General features: G+C 36.8%; 1 protein-coding gene across 5 annotated transcripts in view; it reads left to right on the forward strand.

The window, feature by feature from the left end:
• The window catches only part of LOC143256025 (triple functional domain protein-like), a 79,914-nt gene that overhangs the window by 22,044 nt on the left and 30,385 nt on the right, over positions 1–27,485 (forward strand). For 3 of the 5 annotated variants that reach the window (XM_076512595.1, XM_076512597.1, XM_076512594.1), the window contains exon 2: positions 8,715–8,955. In XM_076512595.1, the coding sequence (XP_076368710.1) occupies positions 8,715–8,955 (241 nt within the window). Of the gene's footprint in view, positions 1–8,714; positions 8,956–14,564; positions 14,704–26,336; positions 26,440–27,485 lie in introns of those variants that run through there. The other 2 variants (XM_076512598.1, XM_076512596.1) reach the window with 2 other exon arrangements.

Here is a 27,485-nt window from a genome sequence, read left to right on the forward strand (position 1 = left end):
TGATGCTAACGAGAACTGTTGGCTTTAGAGTTAGAAGACATGAATAACGAGATATTTATAGGGTCAAAGATTTATTTCTGACAGTCTCCTTTCGACTATACAAATACACTTATTGTTTAGATAACGTATGCATTACTAACGAGCCTTTGAATGTTTATTTTTCTCCTTATATTGCTTATTTTAAATTCAGTTTCATTTAATACGTAACTGTGCCTCGAGTCTGTAATTTGAAATCATATGAAGTTGATTTTTCCTTTCTTGGTTTTTAATTAAGATCGAGCGTACGTGCGGACACACATAAATGCTTCTTGTCGTTTTGTGTTGTATTGTCTTTTCTCGCATATTATACATGAACTCATGCTGTTTTCTTTATGTTCATGTTCAAAAATATTGTTTTGAGGCATTGTAGCTGATTCCCTTTTACATTTTATAGGTTTAATTTGGTTTTTATGCTTGAGTTTAAATGAATGTTTGACCAGATTTTGTATTATAAGATACCATCTTGTTTCTATATTTCTTTTTATGGGATATTTTGTTTATTATATTTGTTTTAGTCTTCCGTCATTGTACCAGTTCAGTTGCAATAACTTTTGACAATTTTTCACTTTTGTAAAATAAAATTCAAACACTGTTTTAAGTCATTCAGTTTTGCTTTATCTTATCTGTCTATTGGGTATGGATATTTAAATAATTTTCCATTAGTAATGAACATGGAAGTGTTATAGCATCATATTAGGACGTGATTATGGAACTTGTAGTAATCTAATGAGGTGATAATGGAATATATATTCTCGTTAAATGAATTCATAATTTGGCATTTTTAACGTTCAAGTTTAAGAAATCTTTGAAATAAGGAAAGGGAAAATATCGTAATCAAAGAACTGTTGCATTTTATTTTTTTATAATTACATTTACTTCAACAAATTCAGGTAAAATTATCAAACATTTGCGTAAGTGCTCTGCACTTAGTTTATTAATGCTCTAGTATAAAGAATCTAATAGGTTATATATTTGTGCCAATTTGTATCTTTGATATAGGTAACATACTTCAACAGTCACCAAATAGAAGGCTTCTTCATGCTTGCTTAAGGCATGGCCAGGTGGTTAAGGCGCTCGACTCGTAATCCGAGGGTCGCAGGTTTGAATCCCTGTTACACCAAACATGCTCGTCTTTTCAAACCCTCGGTGTGGATTCCTGTACCTGGTGAGGGGACATCCCAGGGAAGGTTCCGTTCTTTCAGTTTACATCCTCTGGGATCTAAACATTTACCCAAGTGTTTGCCGTGCGTGGCAACCCGTGAAAGGGAGGAGAGGATCCTGGTGGCTGAGGCGTACAATCCTGACACACCACTTTGATCATGAATTCCAGTAGACGGACGGCCTTGGGGTGGCCCCCCTTGGGTCAATCGGCTGGTCCACTCGGGTTAGAGTCACCCAAGTACCAGTGTTGGATGTTCTCAACAGGTGTTGTGGACATTATATCTGATGCTGGTGTTTGGATATATTGCTCACGAAACCCTGGCGTTCCAGCAGTGTCCTTGTTTGACATTGTAGTGCGTCCCCTCGTAGGGCTCCATGGTAGGTGGGGCCAGTGGGCACCGAAATTTTCCTTTATTATTATGGATACTCCAATTAAAAATTTTAAATAGTGAAAAACAGTGAGACGTATCTCCATTCGCAAAGATGGAATTCTAGTGCCGACCAATGTTCTCATTCTGACATTTACGTCACACGTCCGCCTGCCACCATGAAGGCAGGTTATCTTAATTGCAAAGTACGGCTATACATTCCAAACCCTCTCCAATGTTTCCAGTGTCAACGGTTCGGCCACTCTAGGACGTCATGTCGTGTGCTCGTTGCAGTGGCAAGGACCATGATGCTTATAAATGTGAAACGGACCCTCATTGCATCAGTTGCAATGACTCTCACCCATCCTACTTTCGTTCTTGCCCTAAATTGTTGGAAGAAAAAGATGTGCAGCGTCTGTAAACGATTCATAACATTACCTATCCTAAGGCTCGAAAATTGCTGCCCACCACCTCATCTCAGACATATGCTGCTGCACTTCGTTCTACAGCTACTGTGGGAGTGCAGACAGATCTCTCTGTGCCTCCTAAAGAATCGTTCTCCAAACAAATGAATTTTTTTTACCTCTATGGTTAAAAAAGTTGATGAACCAACTTCGACACCTATCTCTGTCCCTTATATACATTCCACCAAACCCCAAGATCCACATCCCTTTGGTTACAGGTACAGGCATTTCCTCGGATCCATCTTTCTCTCTCACCCCAAGATGTAAAACAATAATTCGTTCACGTCCCCAGTCTCTGGAATCCCTTTCCAACAGCAAAGACCTGTCCAGTCGACCCAGGGCAGGATCCATGGAGGTCGATAGACTTTTCTCGAATAAGAAAAAAAGACGTGGTCATAAACAGAAGGGTTCTCCGCCCAATTCGCTTACAAGAAAATAAAAATGGCCACCCTGATACAATGGAACTGTCGAGGTTTACGTTATAATCTGTTTGTCTCTCCCTACAGGAAATATTTCTGAAACCTGCCGATACACTACCTTTCGGCGGTTTTCTTTATACAGAAATGACAGGTTGTGTGATGGACGAGTGCATGGAGAACTGGCACTGTTAGTTGATCAGCATGTGCCCACCCTATCTTTGCCACTCGACACATCCTTAGAGGCCGTAGCCATCCGTGTTTCCTTGGGTCATACCATCACTGTTCGTTCTCTCTATCTGTCACCTGGGGAAGTGCTGATATTGATAGAAGGGGTCGCTCTGTAGAGCGTATGCTCTCTGATCACAACCTTTCTCTTTTCAATACTGGTTCTTCTACTTATTTCCATGCACCTAGTCAGTCCTTTACTGCTATTGATCTCTAGATTTGCTCTCCTTCATTATTTTCCAATTTTTCATGAAGGGTTGACAATAATCCACAAGGCAGTGATCATTTTCCTGTAATCTTGAGAGAGACTGGCTGTGATCGATGTCACCCGACCCGCGTGCCCCGGTGAAAGCTGGATCAGGCAAACTGGCTCTCTTTCACTGTTCTCGCAGAACTTGATCCTGCCATTGTCTGTAAGCCTTCAATAGACAACTGTGTGGCAACAGTAATTGACTGTTTTGTACAGGCAGCTGCTCAATATATTCCTAAAACCTCGACACGTTTTCCACTATATCCTCGTCCATGGTGGAATCCTGCCTTCCACATTGTACGGAAGGCTGAAAAACGATCTTTGGATACTTTCCGTAGATATCCCACACTCTCGAACCGCATCGTTTTCCAGCGGGCCCGTGCACATGCTCGATGGGTGAGACGTCAAAGCCAGAAGGAATCTTGGATTAAGTTCACAACCAACATATCCTCTAACACCAGTTCCAAAGTTATAAGGGACAAGATTAGAAAGGTCAGTGGGCAATATCATTCTGTCTCCCTCTCGATCTAGCTCTCTGAAGGCCAGGAAGTAACTGATACCCAGAGCATCGCCGATACTTTAGGTGAAAACTTTTGCCGGGTATCTAGCATTTCTGCCTCTTCTTCCACTTTTTTAGCCATCACGATTCGGGCAGAGCAATCACCTCTTTTCTTTCGAGCTGATTGTCTCTATGACTATAATCGTCCCTTTACACTGGTGGAACTCAAACTGGCTCTTCATTGGTCTGGCAGTACATCGGTTGGACCTGATGATATACACTATGAGATACTTTGCCATCTATCTCCTGCTTCTCTTGCTATCCTTCTGGTTGTTTTTAACCGGATCTAGCAATGAGAATGTTTTTCCTGATGCCTGGCGCCGGGCTATTGCCCTGCTTTTCTTTCAAGCCTGGGAAGGATCCCAAGATTCTTTCAAACTACCATCCAATTGCTTTGACGAGCTGTCTCTGTAGACCTTAGAGACGATGGTTAATGCTTGTCTTGTTTGGTTCCTCGAATCAAACAACCTTCTCTCGCCCACCCCGTGTGGGTTCCAACGACAGTTCACCACCATGGACCACACGATTCGAGTTGAAATGTCAATCAGAGAAGCCTTTCTCAAACGACAACATCTTGTATCAATATTCTTTGCCATTGATAAGGCTTATGATACAACATGGAGGTATGGTATTTTGCGAGACCTCCATATATACGGGTTATGTGGCCATTTGCCCATTTTTATTAAAAATTTTTAACAGACAGAAGATTCCGAGTTCTTGTGGGTTCGACACTTTCCCGTTCTTTTCTACAGGAACTTGGAGTCCCTCAGATCTGTGTTCTGAGTGTCGCACTTTTCAATATAAAAAATTAATGCCATCACTGAACAACTTCCTCTCGCTGTTGCAAACGGGCTCTATGTCGACGACTTTCACATCTCATGTCAATCGTCGAACATGAGGTATATTGAGCGGCAGCTACAGACTGCCCTCAATCGTTTACTGAAGTGGACCACAACAAAAGACTTTACCTTCTCTCTCTCTAAAACCGTTTGCAGGCATTTTTGCCGCCAACGGGGTATTCACCCTGATCCTGAACTCCGTATCGGTGAAGTTGTGCTGCCTGTCCTGTGGTCTCTGAGACTAAGTTCTTGGGGCTTATCTTTGACCGTAAGCTAACTTTTATACCTCACATCAAGCAGCTGCGAGTCAAATGTACAAGAGCACTGAACATCCTCCGTGTCCTCTCTACCACCACCTGTGGAGCGTATCGACGTTCTTTGATTCATGCTCTTATTTGATCGAAACTCGACTATGTGGGCTCTGCCATCGTTTTTTGTGGTTTGATGGTTGCGCGAAGAATCCCCTCTTCAGCTTCTGTGTTCACTGCTGAACTCTATGCCATTTCTCTTGCCCTGGATTAAATAGAAGCTAAGCAGTACTCGAACTGCATGATTTATACTGACTCGCCTAGTTCTCTAGTGGCCCTGGAATCGCTTCACGTTGATTCACAACCTGTTCTCACCGGTATTCAAAACCAACTGGCCCATTTCTCTTTAACATCTACTTCTGTCCAGTTTTTCTGGATGCCGGGCCACGTTGGTACTCGCGGGATCGAGCTCGCCGACACTGCAGCTAAGTCTATCTGCTCTGGCACTGTCACTGCTGTGCCTGCCCCATACATGGACTATGGTCCTGTATTCAAGGCTCGGCTCCGTGCCAGCTGGCAGTCGACTTGGAGTGAGCAACGCGAAAACAAGCTTTTCCAAATAAAACCCTGTATTGGACTTTGGCCGTCCTGTTGCCATAAGGATCGAAAAGAGGAAGCTGTTCTGACTAGACTACACATTGGTCACACTTTTATAACTCATCGTTTTCTTTTATCTAGAACTGATGCACCAGTGTGTAGTCTATGTAACACTCAGATCACAATAAGCCACATTTTACTTTCTTGTCATCGTTATGATTCACAACGACGACACCATTTTAAGCATGTTCTGTCCCAAGGTTTGTCCATAACGTGAGACAGTGTTATTGTGACACTGTCCACCTTGGTAATTTTTTTAGTTTTTAAAGGCCATTAATCTTTTTAATGCCATTTAAGTTTTATAATTTATACTTTACACCTTTTTAATGTAGCTTCCTTTTAAAAATCACAGTTCATCTAGTTCAATTTGCAATTAGAAACTGACCGTAACATTGAGTAACTCGAAACCAGGACTGGAAGGGTCAACTTCAGGTGACTGACGGTGGTTTTTGTACTTACCTGTTTGTCTTCCAGGCGAGTTATGATTATTACAGTCACGCTACAGAAAGTCCTTTACAACTCGAATTACTGTAGGTTTTCTCTTGACGTTGTAGACTAGATGTAAACATTGGTTTTATGCTATTTGTTTATGTTTAAACTTTGTTTTGTTTTACCTTAATTTCCTTTTATGAATTTTACTGAATTTACTTTTACCTTTTTACCGGACGTTTGGCGCAGATAGCCTCGCTGCTTTGTGCCATAAAATACTAAATCAACCAACCAACAAACCGCCTATTTAACCGTGGGGGCGTTATAATGTTACGGTCAATCCTCCTATTCGTTGGTAAACAAGTAACCCAAGAGTTGGCGGTGGGTGGTGATGATTAGCTGCCTTCCATCTTGTCTTACACTGCTAAATTAGGGACGGCTAGTGCAGATAGCCCTCGTGTAGCTTTGCGAGAAATTCAAAAACAAATAAGCAAATTTAACTCTGTATTTGTGTCTTTAATCATCTGGGGCGTGGAGTATGGTCAAACTAAAAGGTGATCCATGTACTTATAAAAGTAGATAAGATTTATCTATTTTGAGTATGTGTAACTGAAGTGATTTTTAATGTAGGTACTCTAGGATTGTAGGATGCCACGCTTCGTCACACCAAACATTTGTCAGATACATATGTGTTTTAAGCTTGTTTTAACAGCAAGAAGATGACTCAACAGACAGTATTTACACTTAACATAAACCACAAAAACTGCAGCGGAAATTAGTTATGAAAAGTATTTTTGTTTCTGGATAATGTTCTGATATATCAACAGTCCATCATTTTAGTAAGTTTTAAGTTGTATATAAAACAATTGGTTTGTTTTGAATTTCACGCAAAGCTACACGATGGTTATCTGCGCTAGCCGTCCCTAATTTAGCAGTGTAAGACTAGAGGGAAGTCAGCTAGTCATCACCATCCACCGCCAACTCTTGGGTTACTTTTTTACCAACGAATAATGGGATTGACCGTCACATTATAACGCCCCCACGGCTGAAAGGGCGAGCATGTTTGGTGCGACGAGGATTCAAACCCGCGTCCCTCAGATTACAAGTCGAGTGCCTTAACCATCTGGCCATGCCGGACCATAGAAAAGAAACCAGCTATGTAAGGTAGCTTATGTTTGTTTTCGTTTTTGTTAAATTAAAACTACGTCTTCTGATTAGATTTCTTGAAATAAACATATATTAAGTTGTAAGATCGAAAAATGTAATTTTGTGTAGCCAGGTGAAACTTGGCTGGTTTTACTTAGTATAACAGTAAACCTTCATGCTTTATGAACGACGAGATCCAGTGGCTTACGTTCTTTACGTTATTTAGTAAAACATTCTGTTCATCAATGAACAAAAATGTCTTATATCAGTTTTTTTTTTCATAGGTGCACCTTTCAGCTAACATGGCTCTTGTAGGAATGTGTTTAATTTTTTTTTGAAAGTGAAAAACACTTTGATCTCCATGTTGGTGAATCATCTTTTGGACATTTATTTTACTTTTGTACTTTTTGTGCAAATTCTGTGTCACTCTTCCTTATTATTATTTATTGTTGTTTTAAAAAAATAGTTAATTTTAATAATATTAACGTATAGTTATAAATATCTTACATTGTGTTCGCTACCGTTGTACTTTTATTTACTCAATCTCACAAATGATTTTTGTTTCGGATGTTTCTGTGGATGGTATTGAGATAATTTGTTAGGCGTTGAAAATGTTTTACGTATTTTCTGTATTTATTTCGTTAATTTTAAAATATTTCATGACAAACTGTTAATTGTCAGATATCTTATTCGGACCGGTTTTCTTCGTTTTATTTTAATTTTGATTTTTAAACCGGTCGTGACATATTGACAAGTGTACCCTTCCTGTTAACCCGTGCGTTAACGGTTCGCTACCCGTTGTCTCAACAAAGCGCCCTGCGCTTTGAGGCTTGGATACATTATAAAAGTAACAGTCGAGTCTCACTATTCGGTTAGATACGAGTATTACAAGAGTTGTTGGCGAATTCTATTCGCTAACTGCCTTTCCTTAAGTACAGGTAACACAAATGCGCCTGGTGTAGATTTATGCAGCGAAATTTTGGAACAAAGCCTTTCGATTTTTTTCATTAAGTTACATGTTTACGTTGTAAGTTGTTCAGCAGCGTTTCATTTTTTTCCCTTGAGTTGTGGGAAATTTTATTTATTTTTTCGTCTTTTGATTTTAATTTATCTGGACTTTGGACAAAATATCCTACAGACTGTAGTGTTGGTTACTGATATGACATAACAGTTTTGTTCTGGTGAAGTTGACCCTGGTTGTTAGTTTTGATACGTAACAAGAATCAAAGCTGAAAGTATAGGTCACAACTAGTTTGGTTTGAATTTTGCGCAAAGCTACAGGAGAACTTTGTGCGTCAGCCGTCCCTCATCTAGTGGTGAGGGAAGACCGCTACCAAATACTATCCACGGCCAATTGTTTTACCAACATTATAACGCCCCTACACCTGGAAAGGCAAGCAAGTTCTACGACAAGGATTCGAACCTGCGACTCGTAGAGTCCGACTTGAGCGCTTCTTTATTTTTCCTTTATTAATCCACCCTTACAGAGGGGTGGATAGGTGGGATATAAACAAAAATACATAAATGATTCAAGACACATGATTATAGTTATCCAGATGGTAAAGAAATATTAGCGAAGGGTGGTTACCTGAAATACATACACAGAAGGTTAGTAGTGAGATAACAAATTAAAAATAGGATAAAATAATTACTAAACATACTAACCACCAGGTCATGTCAACAGGAATCAAGCAAGGGGGAAGAATGAAAACTTTTCACATTAAATTCTACTGGAAGAGTTTTGAGCTCAGGTTTTCTCGTTGGTGAGTGTATTTTAAGAATTTAATGTTTTCAAGTTAGACCTCATGTTTGCTAACTTTTTACATTTTTTCGACGTATTTTTACACTCAATATCAACAAGTTTCTTTTAAATGAAAGTAATGCATTACTTTACATTGTCTTACTTTCAGGGTTTTGATGAAACCACGCGAGTTGTAGAGAGACACGTGGCCTGTTCCAGCTGTCAGGAAGTAAGTGTTCGACCCGGCCAGCAGGTGGAGAGAACAGATACTGCAGGTTCAGAGTGCTGTATGGTTCGTCAGCAGTGCTCTAGTGGTTCTTCTCGTCATCAAGGTCTCGTGTCTTCCTCATGTTTAAAACCTGCTCGAAACATGCGTAGTTCTACCAACACTGCTAGTATGGATAAAGAAGGTGAGGTTTTTTTTCGTACATTGTAAACGAAATCATTCAGACGGCATAACATCAGGAATAAATAACAATAGTGTTTGATATTCGTAGTTGGATTTGTTTTTGAAACCATTACTTACAGAGAATGACATTACCTCTTGTTTTTATAATTCTTCACGGAAAAGTTACAAAACACCAGCTGGTTGAGAAGATAAAATACGCTCTAAAACACTGTTTCTAGCAATACAACTTACTCTTTACTGTCACGTACAAAAGCTTAAAAATGTATGCTGCTAAATAAATTATATTTAATAACACCACTGTATTATAGTCATAACTAGCTAGCGAACAAGTGGTGTTGTAACACATTTATCTTTCTGCCCATACAGGATGGATGTCGAGAGACTGGACATATTTTGCTAGGTTGGTGATTATGTGATAGATTAGGTACTTGTACTAAGTGGACTGTTTTCGTAATTTAGAACCTGGAAACTGAGGACTCGTCTTCCTATAAAGAATCAATTGTAAGAAACAACGACTAATTATACGTGTACACACGTACATAGAATACATTGGTATTCTTTAACCTGAAAGATAAGTCTTCACATACCTGACATCTGAACATAGCATTATCAACAATAGCCAACAGCATAAAGTGATTTAATTATCGTATAGAAATTACATGTTCGTATTGGACTTTTTTAAAGAAATTCTCTGTATTTTATTTGTTTAATTAAAATTAGTTAATTTTAACCTTCATTTTTTACAACATTGAGTATGCTTACATTTATTATTTATTACATTCTAACAAGTTTCTGTGACAGATAAATCAGTCTTAGACTACACATGGCAAATGAACGTTCCAGGACCTCCCATTGTACGTGAACGTCAGCTACTAAAGTTGCCCAGAACCCTTTTAAGCAGACCAAAGGCAAAATTACTATTAGAATTCCATACGAGACTTTGTCAGGTATTTGTCAAATGGATTGCTATAATTCCATCCTTTACATGAAAATAATATTTGATTTCGCTGTTTGGCTGGAAACTTGAGAATATCTGGTTTGTGTACTTTAATTAATTGTAAGTGCTTGTTATCTTTTCAATGTATCAGGAAGTATATCCAACGTCACTGCAATGTTTTTGTTTTAGGTTGGAGAAACCTCTTTCATAATAATAGCTTGTTTTACAGATGATTGGTGTGGTTGGTGCTCTAAATATAATTTTGCTTTTTTTTTTTTTCACTGTTCTCCAAAGCTCGGAATGTTTCTTCCTATAGTTCGGTAGGTATTAGTTAACAAGTGCTTCTTAGAAAAGGGCTGTGTGGTACTCACCCTGTCAGAAATCTTTCCGTGGCTGTATTGCACTGTTGACTGATCGGGAATTCGCCGTTAAGAAAATAGTTGCTAAATATGATACACATACTTGCGGGTGACACGCCACTGATTACATAAAGCACAATTAGTTCTGTGTGATTACGTACGAACATATCAGTATCTTACTTGATGGTGATGCGCGATGTTTGAGGAAACATGAACATTTCAAACAACGTAATATATCTTAAGTATATCATATACCCACTCATATGTTTTCATTGTTATATACCACACTTTTGATTTTAAGTTGAAATAAACTTTATATCATCTTCATATGAACATCTTAACTTTTGTTATAAACATTTTTTACTAACTATTTACAACTAAGATGTGAAGTACGGATATCAAATGCTATGTTTAACAACTCGTACGATCTCGTAAGAAAGACAGTTGATAGCACATCAACCTTCTTATCTGGATGTCCCAGAAGACTAGTTAGCCAAAACAATAACAAAGTAATTAGTAGTTTAGCTTCCGGTAGTTGAGAAATATTAGTAACTTAGTTATAATTAAATGTACAGATTATCATATGGTGCTAACCATAAAAGCGAAGTTTTAATAAAATTGATTAAACATCTCTCTCTCTCTCTTTTTTTTCTCTCTTTTTAAAGTAATAATCCGGTTTTGTGGGCACAGTTTTATTGTTTGGTCTGGATCAGTATTTGTGCCGTTGCACGACGTGGGGGGGCTAAGTTCATTCAGAACCCGGCATGGCCAGGTGTTTAAGGCACTTAACTCGTAATTTGAGGGTCGCGGGTTCGAATTCCCGTCACACCAAACATGCTCGCCTTAACAGCCTTGTGGGCGTTATAATGTGACAGTCAATCCCACTATTCGTTGGCAAAAGAGTAGTTCAAGAGTTGGCGGTGGGTGGTGATGACTAGCTGCCCTTCCCTCTAGTCTTACAATTGGGGACGGCTGGCGAAGAGAGTCCTCGTGTAGCTTTGCGCGAAATTCCGAAACAAACAAACAAACAGGTTCATTCTATGCTTCACCCCCCATGGCTGTTGTTATTGACAAACACTACGTGACAGTTCAAGAGAATTAGCGCATTAATGGTGGTATTTCTTTCGCTCTTCGTATTTAGTGTCGTTATAAGCACTTATCTGCTGAATTAGGATTATTTCCAAGAGTGAACGAGACATAACGGAATCTGTTTTTGAGGAAACTTATTCAAATGTCTCCCACAAGATGTTGATTGTATTTTAAATTTAAAAGTAATAGCAAAATTACTTTAAGTGGAAACAGGAAAGTTGTCATTTATATCGATTTCAATAATGTTACTAGCTCTTGAAGAAGACTTATTCAATAAACGGACACTGAGTAACTGAATTTTGGTTACATTATTTTATTACAGACAGTTAGGGTGTTTCGCTTCAGTTACCGTACTTTATTACAGACAGTTAGGGTGTTTCGCTTCGGTTACCGTACTTTATTACAGACAGTTAGGGTGCTTTATGTCATGAAACAGTAGGACGTAGGCCAGTCTCGTTCTACCGAATGTTAGAAACAGTTTGGTGGTATGTTTTATTTTGGCTTGCAGTGGAATGTGAATTAGTTTGTTTTTACCTAGTTGAAAGTAACGTAAGTTGTTTTGTGGTGTGTGATTTAGTTTATCTTCAGTACGATGGGATGACTGCAGTACGTGTTACTTGGCTTGATGTAAAGTTATGTAGAACGGATCTCGACGTCAGTTGCGAGTGCGAGTTCATAATGCAGATTTAATGTCATTTTAAGACAGAGTATGGGATTATTGAATTTATACAGGGCCGTATAAGTATATTTGTACTGAGGGCAGCACCAAAATTTACCGATTTATAGCGTATTATTTTTCATTTCATTTATATTATCAAAACAACTTTGGTAATCATATCGCATTTTAATTGCAACCAAGGAGATACACGAATATTCTTTATCCATTCGCGAAGCGAATATTATAATACATAAGTTTAAATACTTAGAATACATACATGATTATTTTAAAATATGGTTATTTGGATTTACTAAACAAAATCAGTATCATTAATCAAAGCATTTTACAGGTCACTTCTGAGTAAGTGTTTTTTTTTTTAATTTTACAAAATACAGTTCTTGCAAAACCTATATTATTCATGACTTATGAGAGTCAATATTTTCACTTTATGTACGGTCATAAAATTTTAATTGGAAGACATTTAATGTATGTTATTGTGTGTTTATACCAGCCAAATGTAATGCTACCATCTATAATGTTTCTTTGGCTTTAAAATACTGACACAGTAATGTTAATGTTCACTTCACATAGCTTGTTATTCAAATTACTGGTTCTTCCTGGATAGGCCCGGCATGGCCAGGTGGTTAAGGCACTCGACTCGTAATCTGAGGGTCCCAGCTACGAATCTCCGTCGCACCAAACATGCTCGCTCTTTCAGCCGTGGAGGCGTTATAATGTGACGGTCAAACCTCAGTATTCGTTGGTAAAAGAGTAGCCCAAGAGTTGGCGGTGTTTGACTAGCTGCCTTCCCTCTAGTCTTACACTGTTAAATTTGGGACGGCTAGCACAGATAGCCCTCGTGCAGGTTTGCGCGAAATTCAAAACAAACCAAACAAAGCCTCTAAAATTAGTTTGTCAATCTAATTCAATTAGTTTATTTTTCAATTTTAGTCTAAATTTTTACTTTTTGTATCACTTGGGAATTATAATGTTATTAGATATCCTAGGAACATTTAGCTCTCGTGCTTATTAGAAATACTCTAAATTACATGTTAGAGTCACACTTTTTTTTTCTTGTAAGTTATTTGATTTTATTTGTTCCTGTTTCGTTACATGTAGTTAAGTTTTATTTCTTTTTTATAATATTCAGTACTTTTATTTGTATATTTATTCCAATGAGCTTTTTAAAACACATCGCAGCTCTATTTTATCTACATTGTTTTTTCTTTACCTAATCATCTACTAAGTAGAAAGCCATATGAAAGTTTGACGTTTAACAGGGATCAGTGCTTTCAGCTGTACAATATCTTTTACGACAGTTCTTCCTGTGTTATCAACATTTTTTTTTTGTTAGTGGCCTTGTATAGCTAGCTCTCTTTAATCTCAAAACTCAAAGTCTGGCGAAGTTATCGCACAACTTGCGTTACCTATTTCCTCCGGGGTTTCCAACTTACTACCAATCACAAATAACACTGCTGACTATCACGTGGTTTAGTATTAAAAACATTAAACATTATCTACTTGTGTAGACAATACTTGGAAAAGTTTAGTAATCTTAACTTTTTAGCTGACTTGACTACCCTACCTCGCTTTTGTTGTTGCTAATATCAGCCCCAAATAATAAAACTATAAATCTATGTAGTACTTTCAACTAGATAACAGCAGTTGTATATTTAGAGATTTATTAGCAAGATAATTATAGACCGTTTAGTTGTACCATTTTGTGAAGTGTGAACAAATTTAACACGGAAAAAAACAATAAAACCTGAAATCGATCACTGTAAACGAAAATTACCGCAACTTTTTAGTTTCAACTAACTTGGGTTTACCCCACGCTACACTCGACCACTAGTTATGTTAAATAAAATTTATCTGATAGCCGTAGTTGATTCTAATTTCAAATGCATGAAAAACTGTTAGTTAGATTCGTTTGATTTGGGTAATTGTTAAGTACGAAGCTACACACTGGGCTATCTGAGCTCTGTTCATCGCACGTATCGAAACCCAATTTGTTGCATCGTAAGCCTGCAGACGCACTATTTAGCCACTGGAAGGGTTTATATAATATAAAATTACAATCTAAATTGCAAAATAACAGAGTATATGATACTATAGGTTATTTTGATTGCACAACATAATTTCACGGTGCCATATTGAATAAGTGGATAAGGTGTTGGCACACTTACATATTATTTTGCACTTCACAATAAAAATATGCGCTGTTTATTGTGGATATGTCACACTTTGGATCAAATTATAATAACTAGGAGGATAAAAAAAAAGAGTAAATGAAGTAAGGGTAATTTTATCTCTCTGTTAAATCTAAGGTCCACTTGTATTTTCACTCCTATATTTTTGGAAGCACTTTTCCTGGTGGTGACACGAAGAGGGCCTGTCTGTAAAAGAGTACGTTACTTATATTATCGGAGATCTCTTCTTGACCGATTATGAAGAATAAATATTTACCAACTGGTTAAACACCGCGTGGAAATGTTCCTTCCGCTCGTGTCTTCTTAGAAATTTTCAGCTTTTATGTAACGTACACGATTGTTAACTTCCTCATAATGCAATGTGACTCCGTTGAGTGGAAATGGTGGCGAATACTAACTATAAAGGCATTGATTGAGGAACATTTCAGGTAATTCCTGGTCGAAACTGTTCAGAAACAGTCTGGTGAGAGTTTATCTTGGGCTTGTTTTACATGAGGTAAGAAAGAAACTTGATGTAATTTCAGGATATCAAGACGCGCGTTGAATTGATAGATTTTGTTTTCTTTACATGAATACATTAGAAACAATGATGATTTTATTTTGCTTTAGTAAAAAGCTACTACGTAAGCTGTCTGCGGAATTTAATGTTAAGTTTACAAACTTGTCTCTGTTATTGGGTGTGTATTTTCTTATAGCAAAGCCACATCAGGCTATCTGCTGAATTCACCGAAGGGAATCGAACCCCTGAATTTAGCGTTATCAATCCGTAGACTTACCGCTGTACATGCGGGAGTACGCCTCTGTTATTGGAAGTAAAGGCAGCAAGCGCTTTATAATTATGGGTGATTTTAATTATAGTTTAATCAGACAAATCGGGAAATAAAACTGAGGTATATAATATCACAAACATTATAAATTCAAAACAAAATAAATACCCTACAGTTTAATTTCACTGTACATTCTTATTTTAAATGGTCGCTCATAGTGATACTGGGAAGAAATTGGAACAACAAGCTAAATTTTTATAATTTTTTGTGATAATTCGAAAATGACTTTAAACTAAATGAAAACTAAACTCGTAACGATAAGCGAAAATGACCAACTAGAGGGTGGTATTACAATTAGGTTCATTTAAACATTCAGCATAATTATAAATATTTAGATTCTATGATAAAAACTGATGAAAATATTACATTAACTTCAAACATTTTTTAAACTAAAAGAAAATTTTAAATTTAAAACACTTTTACGAACAATTTAAATATTTCTTCTGGATTAAAGCATGCGTGTTTTTATCGTTATTTGCTATCAATCATTTCATTCCTGGAAAAGTAGCTGAAAAATAATTTAAGAACAGCCTAAAAACATACACATTTAACTACTAATTAGTTTGGCATTGCATGGCTGGGTGGCTAAGGCACTCGACTTGTAATCTGAGGTTTGCGGGTTCCAATTTCTGTCACACCAAATATACTCGCCCTTTTAGCCGTGGAGGTGATATAATGTGATGGTCAATACCACTATTCGTTGGTAAAAGAGTAGCCAAAGAGTTGCGCGATGGGTGGTGATGACTCGCTGCCTTCCCTTTAGTCTTACATTGCTAAATTAGGAACGGTTAGCTCAGATAGCCCTCGTGTAACTTTGCGCGAAATTCAAAACAAACCAAACTAAACAGATATAGGGTACTTGTTTTGTGTTCATCAGAACTTCAGTTATGCAAATATATAAGTGTAATCCAAACGAAACAATGTGTTTCGAAGGAATGATCATATAAAATGCTTGTAGAAAACAAAAGTTTGAAAGTTGATTTGGCCCGGCATGGCCAAGCGTGTTAAGGCGTGCGACTCGTAATCTGAGGGTCGCGAGTTTGCATCCCCGTCGCGCCAGACATGCACGCCCTTTCAGCCATGGGGGCGTTATAATATGACGGTCAATCCCACTATTCGTTGGTAAAAGAGAAGCCCAAGAGTTGGCTGTGGGTGGTGATGACTAGCTGCTTTCCCTCTAGTCTTACACTGCTAAATTAGGGACGGCTAGCACAGATAGCCCTCGAGTAGCTTTGTGCGAAATTCAAAACAAACAAACAAACGAACGAAAGTTGATTTATTGAAACATTTTAATGTGCACGGATATATTGTTATTATTAAGGTATTGTGGAAATTGTTCTCGTATTATTACTTGATATGAAAAATATTAGTTTATGACGATATTTTGAATATTTAAGCACGTGTTTAGCGCCTTTATGACTTCATTAAGAAGCGTATCGAATGAACCATTAATGGGTAATGCTTAATACGCATTTAATGATCAATCAGTAAAATTACTACTGTTATTACTATTTGGATTTACATACAGTTTTGTCCGCAAAGTTCTAGAATTTATTACCCAAGAGACAAAAGTTAATGCAAGCAATGCCATTTAGGGTATTTTGTTTTGATTGTTATTAGGCACAAAGCTGCACAGTTGATTATCTCTACTATGCCCATCACTGGTATCGTAACTCGGGCTTGAACGTTATAAATCCTTAAACTGGACCTCTGATCTACTGTGGGAAGATACAGGGAGCTTTTCAATAGCTAACTGAAGTGCTTTCAATTATGGGTTCCAATTTAATGCGTAGTACCATTCTATGTAAGTGGATGTTCCCGGGCAAATCAGAATTAAGTTTCAAGTTGAAGTTCGAACAAGGAGACGTCGAGAGGCAAGTCGGATCCCGGGGACAGTTTGAAGTCTTCATAAATTCATGAGCGTATGAAGAATTTTTCTGGTGGGCGGAAACCGAATGTGTTGAGAATTCACATTTTGGGGTAAAAAGGTACTTCTTGAGGCAAAGAGATTTCCCACAGTACTGCGATTTTTTCTTGAGTGTATTATGAAAATGAGAATACATTATTTCACTGGACCCCGGGACTGTACCCCCCTGATACCCCCTCGTCTGGTCTGAATCCGAGGTTCGACGTAGTTGATATCACCCACTGTGTAGCTTTGTGCTTAAACAATAACAAGATGTGTGTGCAATTGCTAAGAAAATTACCTCATGAACATTTCGATGTACATACTTCATAAGGGCCCGGCATGGCCAGGCGGTTAAGGCACTCGTAATCCGAGGGTCGCAGGTTTGAATCCCCATCGCACTAAACATTCTCGCCCTTTCAGCCGTGGGGGCGTTATAATGTGACAGTCAATCCCACTATTCGTTGGTAAAAGAGTAGCCCATAAGTTGGCGGTGCGTGGTGATGACTAGCTGCCTTCCCTCTAGTCTTACACTGCTAAATTAGGGACAGCTAGCGCAGATAGCCCTCGTGTAACTTGGCGCAAAATTAAAAAAAACAAACAAACAATACTTCGTAGGTTTTTCACATAGCACCACTAAACGTTGTTTCAGGTCAGATAAACTGGATTTTTAGCTCCAAATTTTTACTTGTTCAAACTTTTTAATTTTCAACCTAAACTTAAATAGTTTGACAACAAATGATACTTCGAAGGCTACTGTAGTTAGACGCGAACAGATATTTCTATTAATAAAACTCACTTTAAATTCAACAATTTCTAAATGATATATTGTAGCTGACAAATCTCTTCCAGGGAAATTATAATAGTTACTTAGGACATAACAAATAACTAAGTGTTATTTAAAACTCGTAGTTTTAAAGCAGTTAAGATGATAGTTATCTATTCAGCTACATAAATACAAAATTTCCAGTGTGTGTGTTGGGGTTACACACAATACACGTATTTGAAACGCTTGTGATTAAGGAGAGGAACCAAGCTTCCTCCTTCGTTGTGCGCATGTTTCAGATCCATACTTGGAGATGCATTGGCGAAGGGTTGTGTTTATTACTTTATTGGCAAACAAAAGCTTGTTTAGGTTATCTGTAGAACCAGAAAGAGGGCGTACACGTGTTTAAACTCCACTACTGGTATTTCCAGGGCTCTTGGAACATTTACTTCAATGTATTTAGAAAATAACTTCATTTTCAGAACTTTATAAATATTTATAACTGCATTCTTCAATCATATTCAGACAATACGTAATGAAGTCAGATTTTAATTAGGTAATATTTAGTGGTTAGTTATGATTAGGTGTCGTTGCACGTACCTGGTTAATATCCTTAGTCTTCGTGTGTGTGTGTGTTTTCTTTCAGGAAAGCCACATTGGGCTATTTGCTGAGTCCACCGATGGGAATCGAACCCTTGCTTTTAGCGTTGTAAATCTGTAGACTTGCAGCTGTACCAGCAGGGAACCCTTAGTACTTGCTTTTCCACAAAAATATAACAAATGCTGGGTGAAAATTTCTGAATGTAAAAAATAGAAAATGTTATCAGGATTCAACCATAAATCACTTTTCTTCCTCTTACAATGATTTTCACAATTTCTTCAACAGTTATTTTGACTTTCCACAAACTATACTGAAATTTCAACTATTTTTCAGCCCACATTTAAAATTTTTCTATTCACATGTATAATATAGTATTTATTCTCAAACTAATCCATGATGACGAGAAAACCCACTTGCAGAGTGTGTGATTTTCTTATATCAAAGCCACATTGGGCTATCTGCTGAGCCCACCGAGGGGAATCGAACCCCTGATTTTAGCGTTGTAAGTCCGTCGACTTACCGCTGTACTACTGGGGGGCCCACTTGCACAGAAAATTGTATATGTAAAAACCGACTAGTATGGATAGATAAAACACTATGTAGAGGAGCGAACAACGTTTCGACCTGACGATGACCGAAGGAGGCCGAAACGTTGTTTGTTCCTCTACATAGTGCTTTCTATATCCATACCAGCCGTTTTTAAGAAATATAATTCTCAAACTTAAGCAGGTGACGTCATAATAATACTGACCGCTAGTTTTTCGAATGAGTTTGTTTTTGTTTTTTGAATTTCGCACAAAGCTACTCGAGGGCTATCTGTGCTAGCCGTCCCTAATTTAGTAGTGTAAGACAAGAGGGAAGGCAGCTAGTCATCACCACCCACCGCCAACTCTTGGGCTACTCTTTCACCAACGAATAGTGGGATTGACCGTAACTTTATAACGCCCCCACGGCTGAAAGGGCGAACATGTTTGGCGCGACGGGGATGCGAACCCGCGACCTTCAGATTACGTCCTCGAATGAAACATTCCTTTACTGTGACTCAGTGGTACGTATGAAGACTGACAACGTTAAAAACTGGATTTCGACACTCCAGGTGTCCACAGGATAGGTTACCCATTGTGTAAGTTTTGTGTTTAATAAGAAACAAACCTACCTTTTTATTTAATAATAAAAAAATTGCGTATCCCTTTGTACTCCTCCCAAAAAAGGTGTATAGAGAAACTCTCATAATTTCGGCAAATCTTGTGGTTTGAAACTCAACAAATGATTCTTTCGAAGCTTTCATGTACATTTTATATGAACCACAAATTGTTTTAGAACTTAAACTTTTAACATTGAAAACAAGTTACTAAAAGCAATAATAAGTGTTTTGAAGACTCTTCTCTCTCCCCTTTTTGTTTAGTACCAAGCTACATAATAGGCTTTCTGCGCTATACCCACCACAGGGAATCGAATGATGAACTTAGGCGTTGCAAGTACATAATCTTACTGCTGGCACACTAGGGGCTTATACTGAAGACGAAATCGTTAATAAAGGACCTGCTGTTGTACACAACTTTAGAGGGTTAGAATGTAGATAAACTAAACTGACAGTGATAAGATATATTACTGTGTGAAAATCGAGAAAGTCAATGGTTTTACGGGTCATATGGTCCTCAAAGAGCCTAAAAACTTTCAAATAACTAGTATTTGATGGTTGTTAGATGTGCTTGTTAATAACTAGCGCCACCCTGTTACGTGGGTGGTAAACATATAGCGCTTCCCGAAGAATCGACTTTATACAATGTTACCATGTGCCAAAAAATCACACAGCTGGCATTCCGAGTACGAACAAGTGTGTAATAATTTTTTGTATTTGTGTATGTTTCCCGTGACCTACAAGTTGTTTCACATAAAGTTATTGTTTATGCCCGTCAGAGTTACAAATTGCTTCATTCAATGTGTCCTGTGAGCGTTGTTTTTCAATACCCACACCCACCTAATAAATTGTTCATTTTGTTTCTAAAGTCAACTAAATTCGTTAGGCAATATAGGTACAATAATTTATAAAGATAAAATTAGACGTTAGAAAACAAGCTCTCTTGTTTGGTCACTTTAGGACATCTGTACTGTTAATTTTTAAACGAATACGAAAAAATGTTTCATACACACACATGCAAACTGAATAAGACTATTCTGATTAAGGTTTTTGTTTTGTAGCTAATGGATCAATTCCTAGTTAAAGCTCGTGCTTTCGTCATGTGATGTCGTTCGTGTTTTAATCATAGACATTAGCTAAACTAAAAGTTCACAAAGTGCTTCATAATATACAGTGGATATTTATTTTTTATTATGAAACTATATGATAATTTCTAATGCAATACGAAGAAAACTTGTTTTAAAGGCAAGTACCACAATAATGATGCAGTTCATCCTTACACGATAGCGGTGCTGGTGGCAGAGTATCCTCATTTGTTCTTTGGGTAGATAGATAGTTATTGGTTGCCCTTTATTCGGTCACAAAGTGCCACACCAGTTTTAAGCCTATACCAACAACCAGTTATATTATGCCCAGGTGTTAGCGCAACTTCAGATATGGCTTCCATGACTGAAATGAAATCAGTTTTGGATGGCCAATGATACTGACTCCATGCATTAAAAAAAGAAAAAAAAAAGAGGTAAGACGTCTCGTTTCTCATGAAGCCATTCATGTGAGTATTCGTTTGTTTGCTGAATTGTTGTTAGCGATGGGTTAGAGGGAATTATTGAACTACCATAGTCCATTAGTGGATTGACTATTACATTACAACTCCCGCATGGCTCAGAGAGTGAGCATGCGCTGTGATGGAAGAACTGCACTCTGGAGAGGGCATACAAAACCGTTAATATTAGAAGTAATCATGAGAGAAAACTCGAAACTTTTCAACTGTGATGTTGTGTATCTTGGGGTGTATTATTTATGAGGCGGGTGACAGTTGCTTACAGACTTTGTCAATGATATAGGTGTGGATGTTATGGATGTTACCCCTAGAAGTGTAAAACATGTATATATATCAGCACGAAGTTATTTCGTGAATGTATAGCTGTTCGAAAACGACCGCTGAAAAGAATTAGCCAAACCAAAAGGTTGAAACAGGCATTGAAACACGAACAGTGGAATGAGAAAGGATGAAAACTCGTTGTTTTACAGATGAATTCCAAGCTTGTTACTGGTTGCCAACAGTCAGCGTCAATTTGTTTGAAGGGGGAAAATAAAATGGTTTCATTGTAAGTGTACAATGAAGCATAGCGAGAAATCAATACAAATGTGAGGAAACATCTCGACCAACGGTGTTGACGATCTATACAAAACTGATGAGGCCTTAAGTGCTTATAATCACGACTTACACTCTACTGACCACTTTACTTGCACAGTATCTTTTAACTCATTGATTGAAGTATGAACGAAAACTTGTCTTCTTAGTTACAAGTTGTGATTATTAGAAATGAATGGTTTTAACTTAGGCAGTAGCAAATTTTAAGCATGAACTAATAATATTCAGTATTTTAGTTGCTAAACAGCCGAACTATAGTAACATGTATTTATAAAAAAAACGTTCTCCTGCGATCAACATTCTAATGTAGATATAAACGTTTCAAGTCGATGAATTAAACAATTATCAGAATTTGTTAAATACAATGGATCAGAATATCAAAACTTAAGCTGGTATGGAATATTTTAACAAACTTACTAGACTTTAGTGTATTCGATAGTATTTTACAGACCGAAAACGAGAGGCATCAGAATGATTATTTTAACTTAATTCTTGTATGTGTTAGGTTTCAAGTATGAACTGGATATTAACGTGTTCATAATTACATTAGACAATCGACTGTGTGACTATTGATTGTTTATTTTCCATTGGAATAGTGTGGACAACATTATTAACAATTTACTTCTCAAAACCGATGCTCAACCCTAATTCTTTCTTTTCGGCGGATTAGCGATAACTTTCCGAACTAACAATGCTAAAATCCAGGATTCGATTCCCCACGTTGTATAGAGCGCAGATAGCATATTGTATAACTAAACACCTCTTAGAACGAATAACAGATTTAATGTGTTTCATTCTAATGAGTCATGTTCTCGGTTTTGTAGATCTCTGAACCAAGAATGTGTGTGTGTGTTTTCATATAGTAAAGCCACATTGGGCTATCTGCTGAATGCACCAAAGAGAATTGAACCTCTGATTTTAGCGTTGTAAATCCATATACTTACCGCTGTACAAGCGGGGGACCAACTGATGATGAAAAGCAGTGTTTCTCTATAAGCTGCCTGGCATGGCCAAGTGGCTAAGACATTCGACTCGTAATCTAAGGGTCGCGGGTTCGCATCCCCATCTCACCAAACATGCTCGCCCTTGCAGCCATGGGGGCATTATAATGTGACGATCAATCCCACTATTCGTTGGTAAGAGTAGCTCAAGAGTTGGCGGTGATAACTAGCTGCTTTCCCTCTAGCCTTACACTGCTAAATTAGGAACGGTTAGCGCAGATAGCCCTCGTGTAGCTTTGCGCGAAATTCAAAAATAAAAAAAAACCTCTATAATCTTCTGACGTCTTCGGTCTCACTCCTTGCTTGGCTTATTTTTCGAAGCTATAGTCCAAGCAAATTAATTCATGTGTAATGTACTAAATCATTTTTATATGGAACATACTGTTTGTTTTTTGTTTGTAGTTAAACATAAGGGGCTATTTGTACTGTGTCCACCACGGATATCGAAACCCAGTTTCAAGTGTTTTTTAATACAATCAAATTTTAATCGCAACTGGTCTTCAGCTGTTAAGTTATATGCATGGCTAAATCACAGTATTTCACAAAATCTTTAGAGAGTCTTCCTCAAAGTTGACTGATTATATGTCCGTTCAGAAAACAAACTAGTCATTGTTTTTGTTTCCATGGTAACGAAATGGTGTGCTTTGTTTAGTTTTGCGTATGTTGTGAAGTTCTTATTTCCAAGTGATCCTTTCTAGTCGTAGAGATCAAAACGTTTTATATTACTCTTTTTATTTGTTGGAAACACTGTTAGCCTTTATATGAATCTGGTTACTTTGATACTGACCGTACCTATAAGAATTAGACGAGAGAGGACCATTTACTGCTGGCTCGACATTCATATGTTAGACCCCTCAGCATATGAGAAACTGTGTTGTTGTTGTTCTGTGGGATTTTATATAAGACACTTTGTTGTTGGAAGTGGAAACTCTTGTACGAAAATGAAAGGATAAACTATATATTTCGCTTTAAGTGCATCACGAAAGCCTGAATTATTTCCTCGCTATCACAACAATAGAGCATATAATAAATTTTATTTTACCCTAGAAGTACTGATAAGGGCTAGGCTTTCTTGAGTGTCAATTTTTCAGCTGGAAAATGTTTTAAAAAATCTCCGGTAAGTATGACTTATACAGTTCTTGAAAATATAACTTCTGAAAAACGTTGTTTCAAACATCTAGCTCTCAGGCTACATTCTATCATGTTTTGTCCACCTGGATGAAACTTACTGCTGTTTTTCTCGTGTTCTACTTCACCAGATCATGTTTTACCTCGAATAAACAAGGAAAAAAGTAAACAAATTGTAAATAAATACATATATAATATTGAAGACTCGGTTACACGTCACGTGATAAAATAAAGATTATTGTTTCAACTTCTAGCATAATGAACTAATAGAGAACACCTAACTTTTATAAGTATTCCATATATTAGAGTGTGCATTAAAAACAATTATTTAAAACAACTGTTTTCATTCCATACAGTTAGATACACGTATCTTATGTAACCTCACTTTCGAGGTTTTTTATTATAGAAAAATGAGTTGATTTGTGACTAATACATTTCAAATCCAGCCTGTGATAATCATCCACACATGGTGGAAACTAAATATAGGGGGACATTATGTTTTATGTGTATTCCCCTCTGAAGCAAAACCCGAGAATAGGAGATTACTCACTTTTACATTCAGTGATTTTTATCAAAGAAAACAATTTACTCATTTCCTTTAAGTTATTGATGAAAACAAATGTCTTGGTTGTTATTATAACGATGTAATAAAATGACGTAATTTGAGTATCGACACCAGATATATGCCTAAAGGAAATACGTACTTAAATTTTATTACAAACTCCAAATGGACATACCCAGAATATATTTTAGTACCCTGTGTTTCGTGTATGATCAAATAAAAATTAAATACCTTTTAATATTTGGGATTTTAGAGTCTAATTTTTACATTTCCTCAAAAGCTTTTAATTATCTTGAAAATTAGCATATTTTTATATGTGAAAAGGTAAAGATACAATAGACTTAATAAATTTTCAAAACACAAATGTTTAGTAATTAATCACAATGAAAGCTTTAGTCATGCTTAGGCATTTTTTATCTTGTTATTGCTTTGATATTAAATGCTCCTGCTGGTAACATGATACTTTTAACACCCCACCATTGTTTATTTCCTCGGTTTCCTGGAAAAACTTAACCTCGGCATGTTGGAAAGCTCTGTCCATCGTTGTGGAGATACAAGTATATAGGAAGACGTTTCGAAAGTCTTCCGCCTTTGGTCTTCAGAATTATGTTAGAATCTCTTGATTTTTTTTTGTCACATATTATATATATGTGTGTATGTTTGTGTTCTTTGAGGAATTTTGACATCTTGTTTGTTAGTTGACAAAGACTGATAAAAATGCTTTTAAAATTAGAATACAGACATCTGAAAATTTAAATGAAAGGAATTTAACAGATTTGATCTTGTTTAAGGTTTCGTTGTGTTTATTTCTTACTTATGTACGTGTATGTGTGCCAGATATAAATTTGTAGTTCTATGTAAGATAACTTAAATTCAGAGGACGAAAGACAAAAGACTTTCAAAACGTCGTCCTCTGCACTTGTGTCCCACAACAGGCAGTTACCGTCCATTTTACAAAGCTTCATCATGAATACTCTGCCTAAACAATCTATAAAAAAACAACAAAAAATACACGTTTGTGCAAAGTATGTATTCAGAAAAATTTGCTCCGTAAAACTGGCAACATCAAACTGGACATTTTATAAAAGCCTTGCCCATAAGGGTCCCATCAAAATTTTAAACATTTTTTTTGTTTTGTTTTAATAATCATGTATACATCAAATTGCTCGTGAGTTCATAAATTTGTTGGTTATTGGAATCCTAATCACATAAGCAAGAAAACAAACCAAACTACCACAAATATTGCAATTACTGTGAGTATTTAAAGCCCGGACCTTCTAATGTGTTTTACACAGAAGATGAATGATATTGTGTTATTTTGGTTAGTTCTTTAGACGGTCGAAAACATTTACGTAATACCACGCAATATGTAGACCCCACATGTCGATAACTCGAAGGTTGAGTAAAGGAATGAAATATTGGTCAAATAATATAAATAAATAAACACAAGTTTTATTATATGAATAAATAAACAAACATTGGATTGTTAAAGAACAAAGCATTGTAGTTTGAGGTATTAAATAGATTTAATTTACAAAGTTAATGGGAGGAACAGAACGTTATTAAATAACAAATAGGTTCTTTGTTTTCTGGTCGGTGTTCTAACTTGTATTTTTTATTTAAAAAAAAAGTAGCAATGCCCTAAGAAACTTTAAGCAGATGCATTAAATCAAAGGTTGGGCTAATATTACGATCGTAAAGATTTAGTTTTGGCAGGTGCGAAGGATAATGTATCCTTAAGACAAATTAAATCTGACAGCTAAAAACCTTTTTTTTTTTTTACACAAGTTCGACCAACAATTGTCTTTAGTAATAAAAGGGTTATGATGTGAAAGCAGTCACAAAAAAGACCCACTTCTTGTTTAATTCACCCATTGACGTGATTTAAAGAAATGACCTTGTATTATGACTCTGTCTAGCGTTTATCAAGAGGTCCACGCGCTTCGTACTTCATAAAGAAGGGTGAGTGGGTGAGTGAGTCTGGCGTTTTATGGCGCAAAGACTTCATATGGAACCGAGGCTAAAAATCTTCGTGCACTGACTGGTTAGGCTAGTAGATGCCAGTGTGGTGGCGTAAGAAAACTTATGGTAACATGTTGGTTCTATGTTGTTTTTGCTTAAAATGTCGTTATCCAAGTAAGTCAGGTGAGCCTGTTATTATTCACTTCCCCATCCTACAATACCCATTTTTTTCCTGAGGTTTAGAAAACTATTAGAATTACAGAAGATATTATGCTTATGTACCTTGTTAGTATTCTTACAACTACGCCTAAAAGTAAAACTATTGTTATTGTGAAGTTGAAGAATTATAATTAGATTATTATTGCGAGCCAATTGACAACACAATAATGACAGTTAATTTATACGAAGTATGGAGTATCATAGATATGTAAAGAATTATTTGCAGGTAATAAATACTATTGTTTTTCATAGTTAATTGTTATAATACATTTTTTTCGGATCATGCTGTGAAGGCTAAAATAGCAGATTTTTCTCTAAGGTTGCAGCTTCATACCTCTTGCAGTTGAGGGTTCTTTACGTGGAGTAAAAATAACAGATCCCTTATCTTGGACCATTGATGCTGTGAAAGATGACAGTATGAACATATTTTTGTAATATTATCATTAGCATTTCGTCCAAAAATCCTTTTAGCTTTTTTTCGAGGTCTTCATGATGTTGGAAAAACACGTAGGTTTACGAAGTCTTGGTAGAAATGAATAAAAACCCTATAACCCAAGAGATTTGGAAAGGTGGGCCTTTCTTCTTCAGGCACAAACTGGGAATGTAGGTTTTCTGAGGTTGATGTTATTATGTAACAGACAAAAATTGTTTTGTATGTGTGTTATATTTTAGTATGCGAAAACGAAATTTATATGTAAAGGCCATTGTTTAAATGTGAAAAAAGTAAAATATTTTGTATGAAAGAACACCATTGTTACGCGACATAAACACAGTAGTTGACTGTAATGTTACTACTTGTTATTAATAACAGTATTGTTTTTGTATTTAATATTATAACTTCGTTTCTTGAGGATAATACGGCGGTGTTTTTCCAGTAAATACCACCTCACAAGTGATATCTGTTTAATTAGGTGAGAATAGTATTATCTTCAGTAATTTCCATAGTTTTGTGGTTTTCGGTATTGCTCTGGTATGTGATATCGATTGAGGGTAGCTTGTTTTTGTTTTTT

The sequence above is a fragment of the Tachypleus tridentatus genome, chromosome 7, assembly GCF_004210375.1.
Source record: "Tachypleus tridentatus isolate NWPU-2018 chromosome 7, ASM421037v1, whole genome shotgun sequence".
NCBI classification, from domain to species: Eukaryota; Metazoa; Arthropoda; class Merostomata; order Xiphosura; family Limulidae; genus Tachypleus; species Tachypleus tridentatus.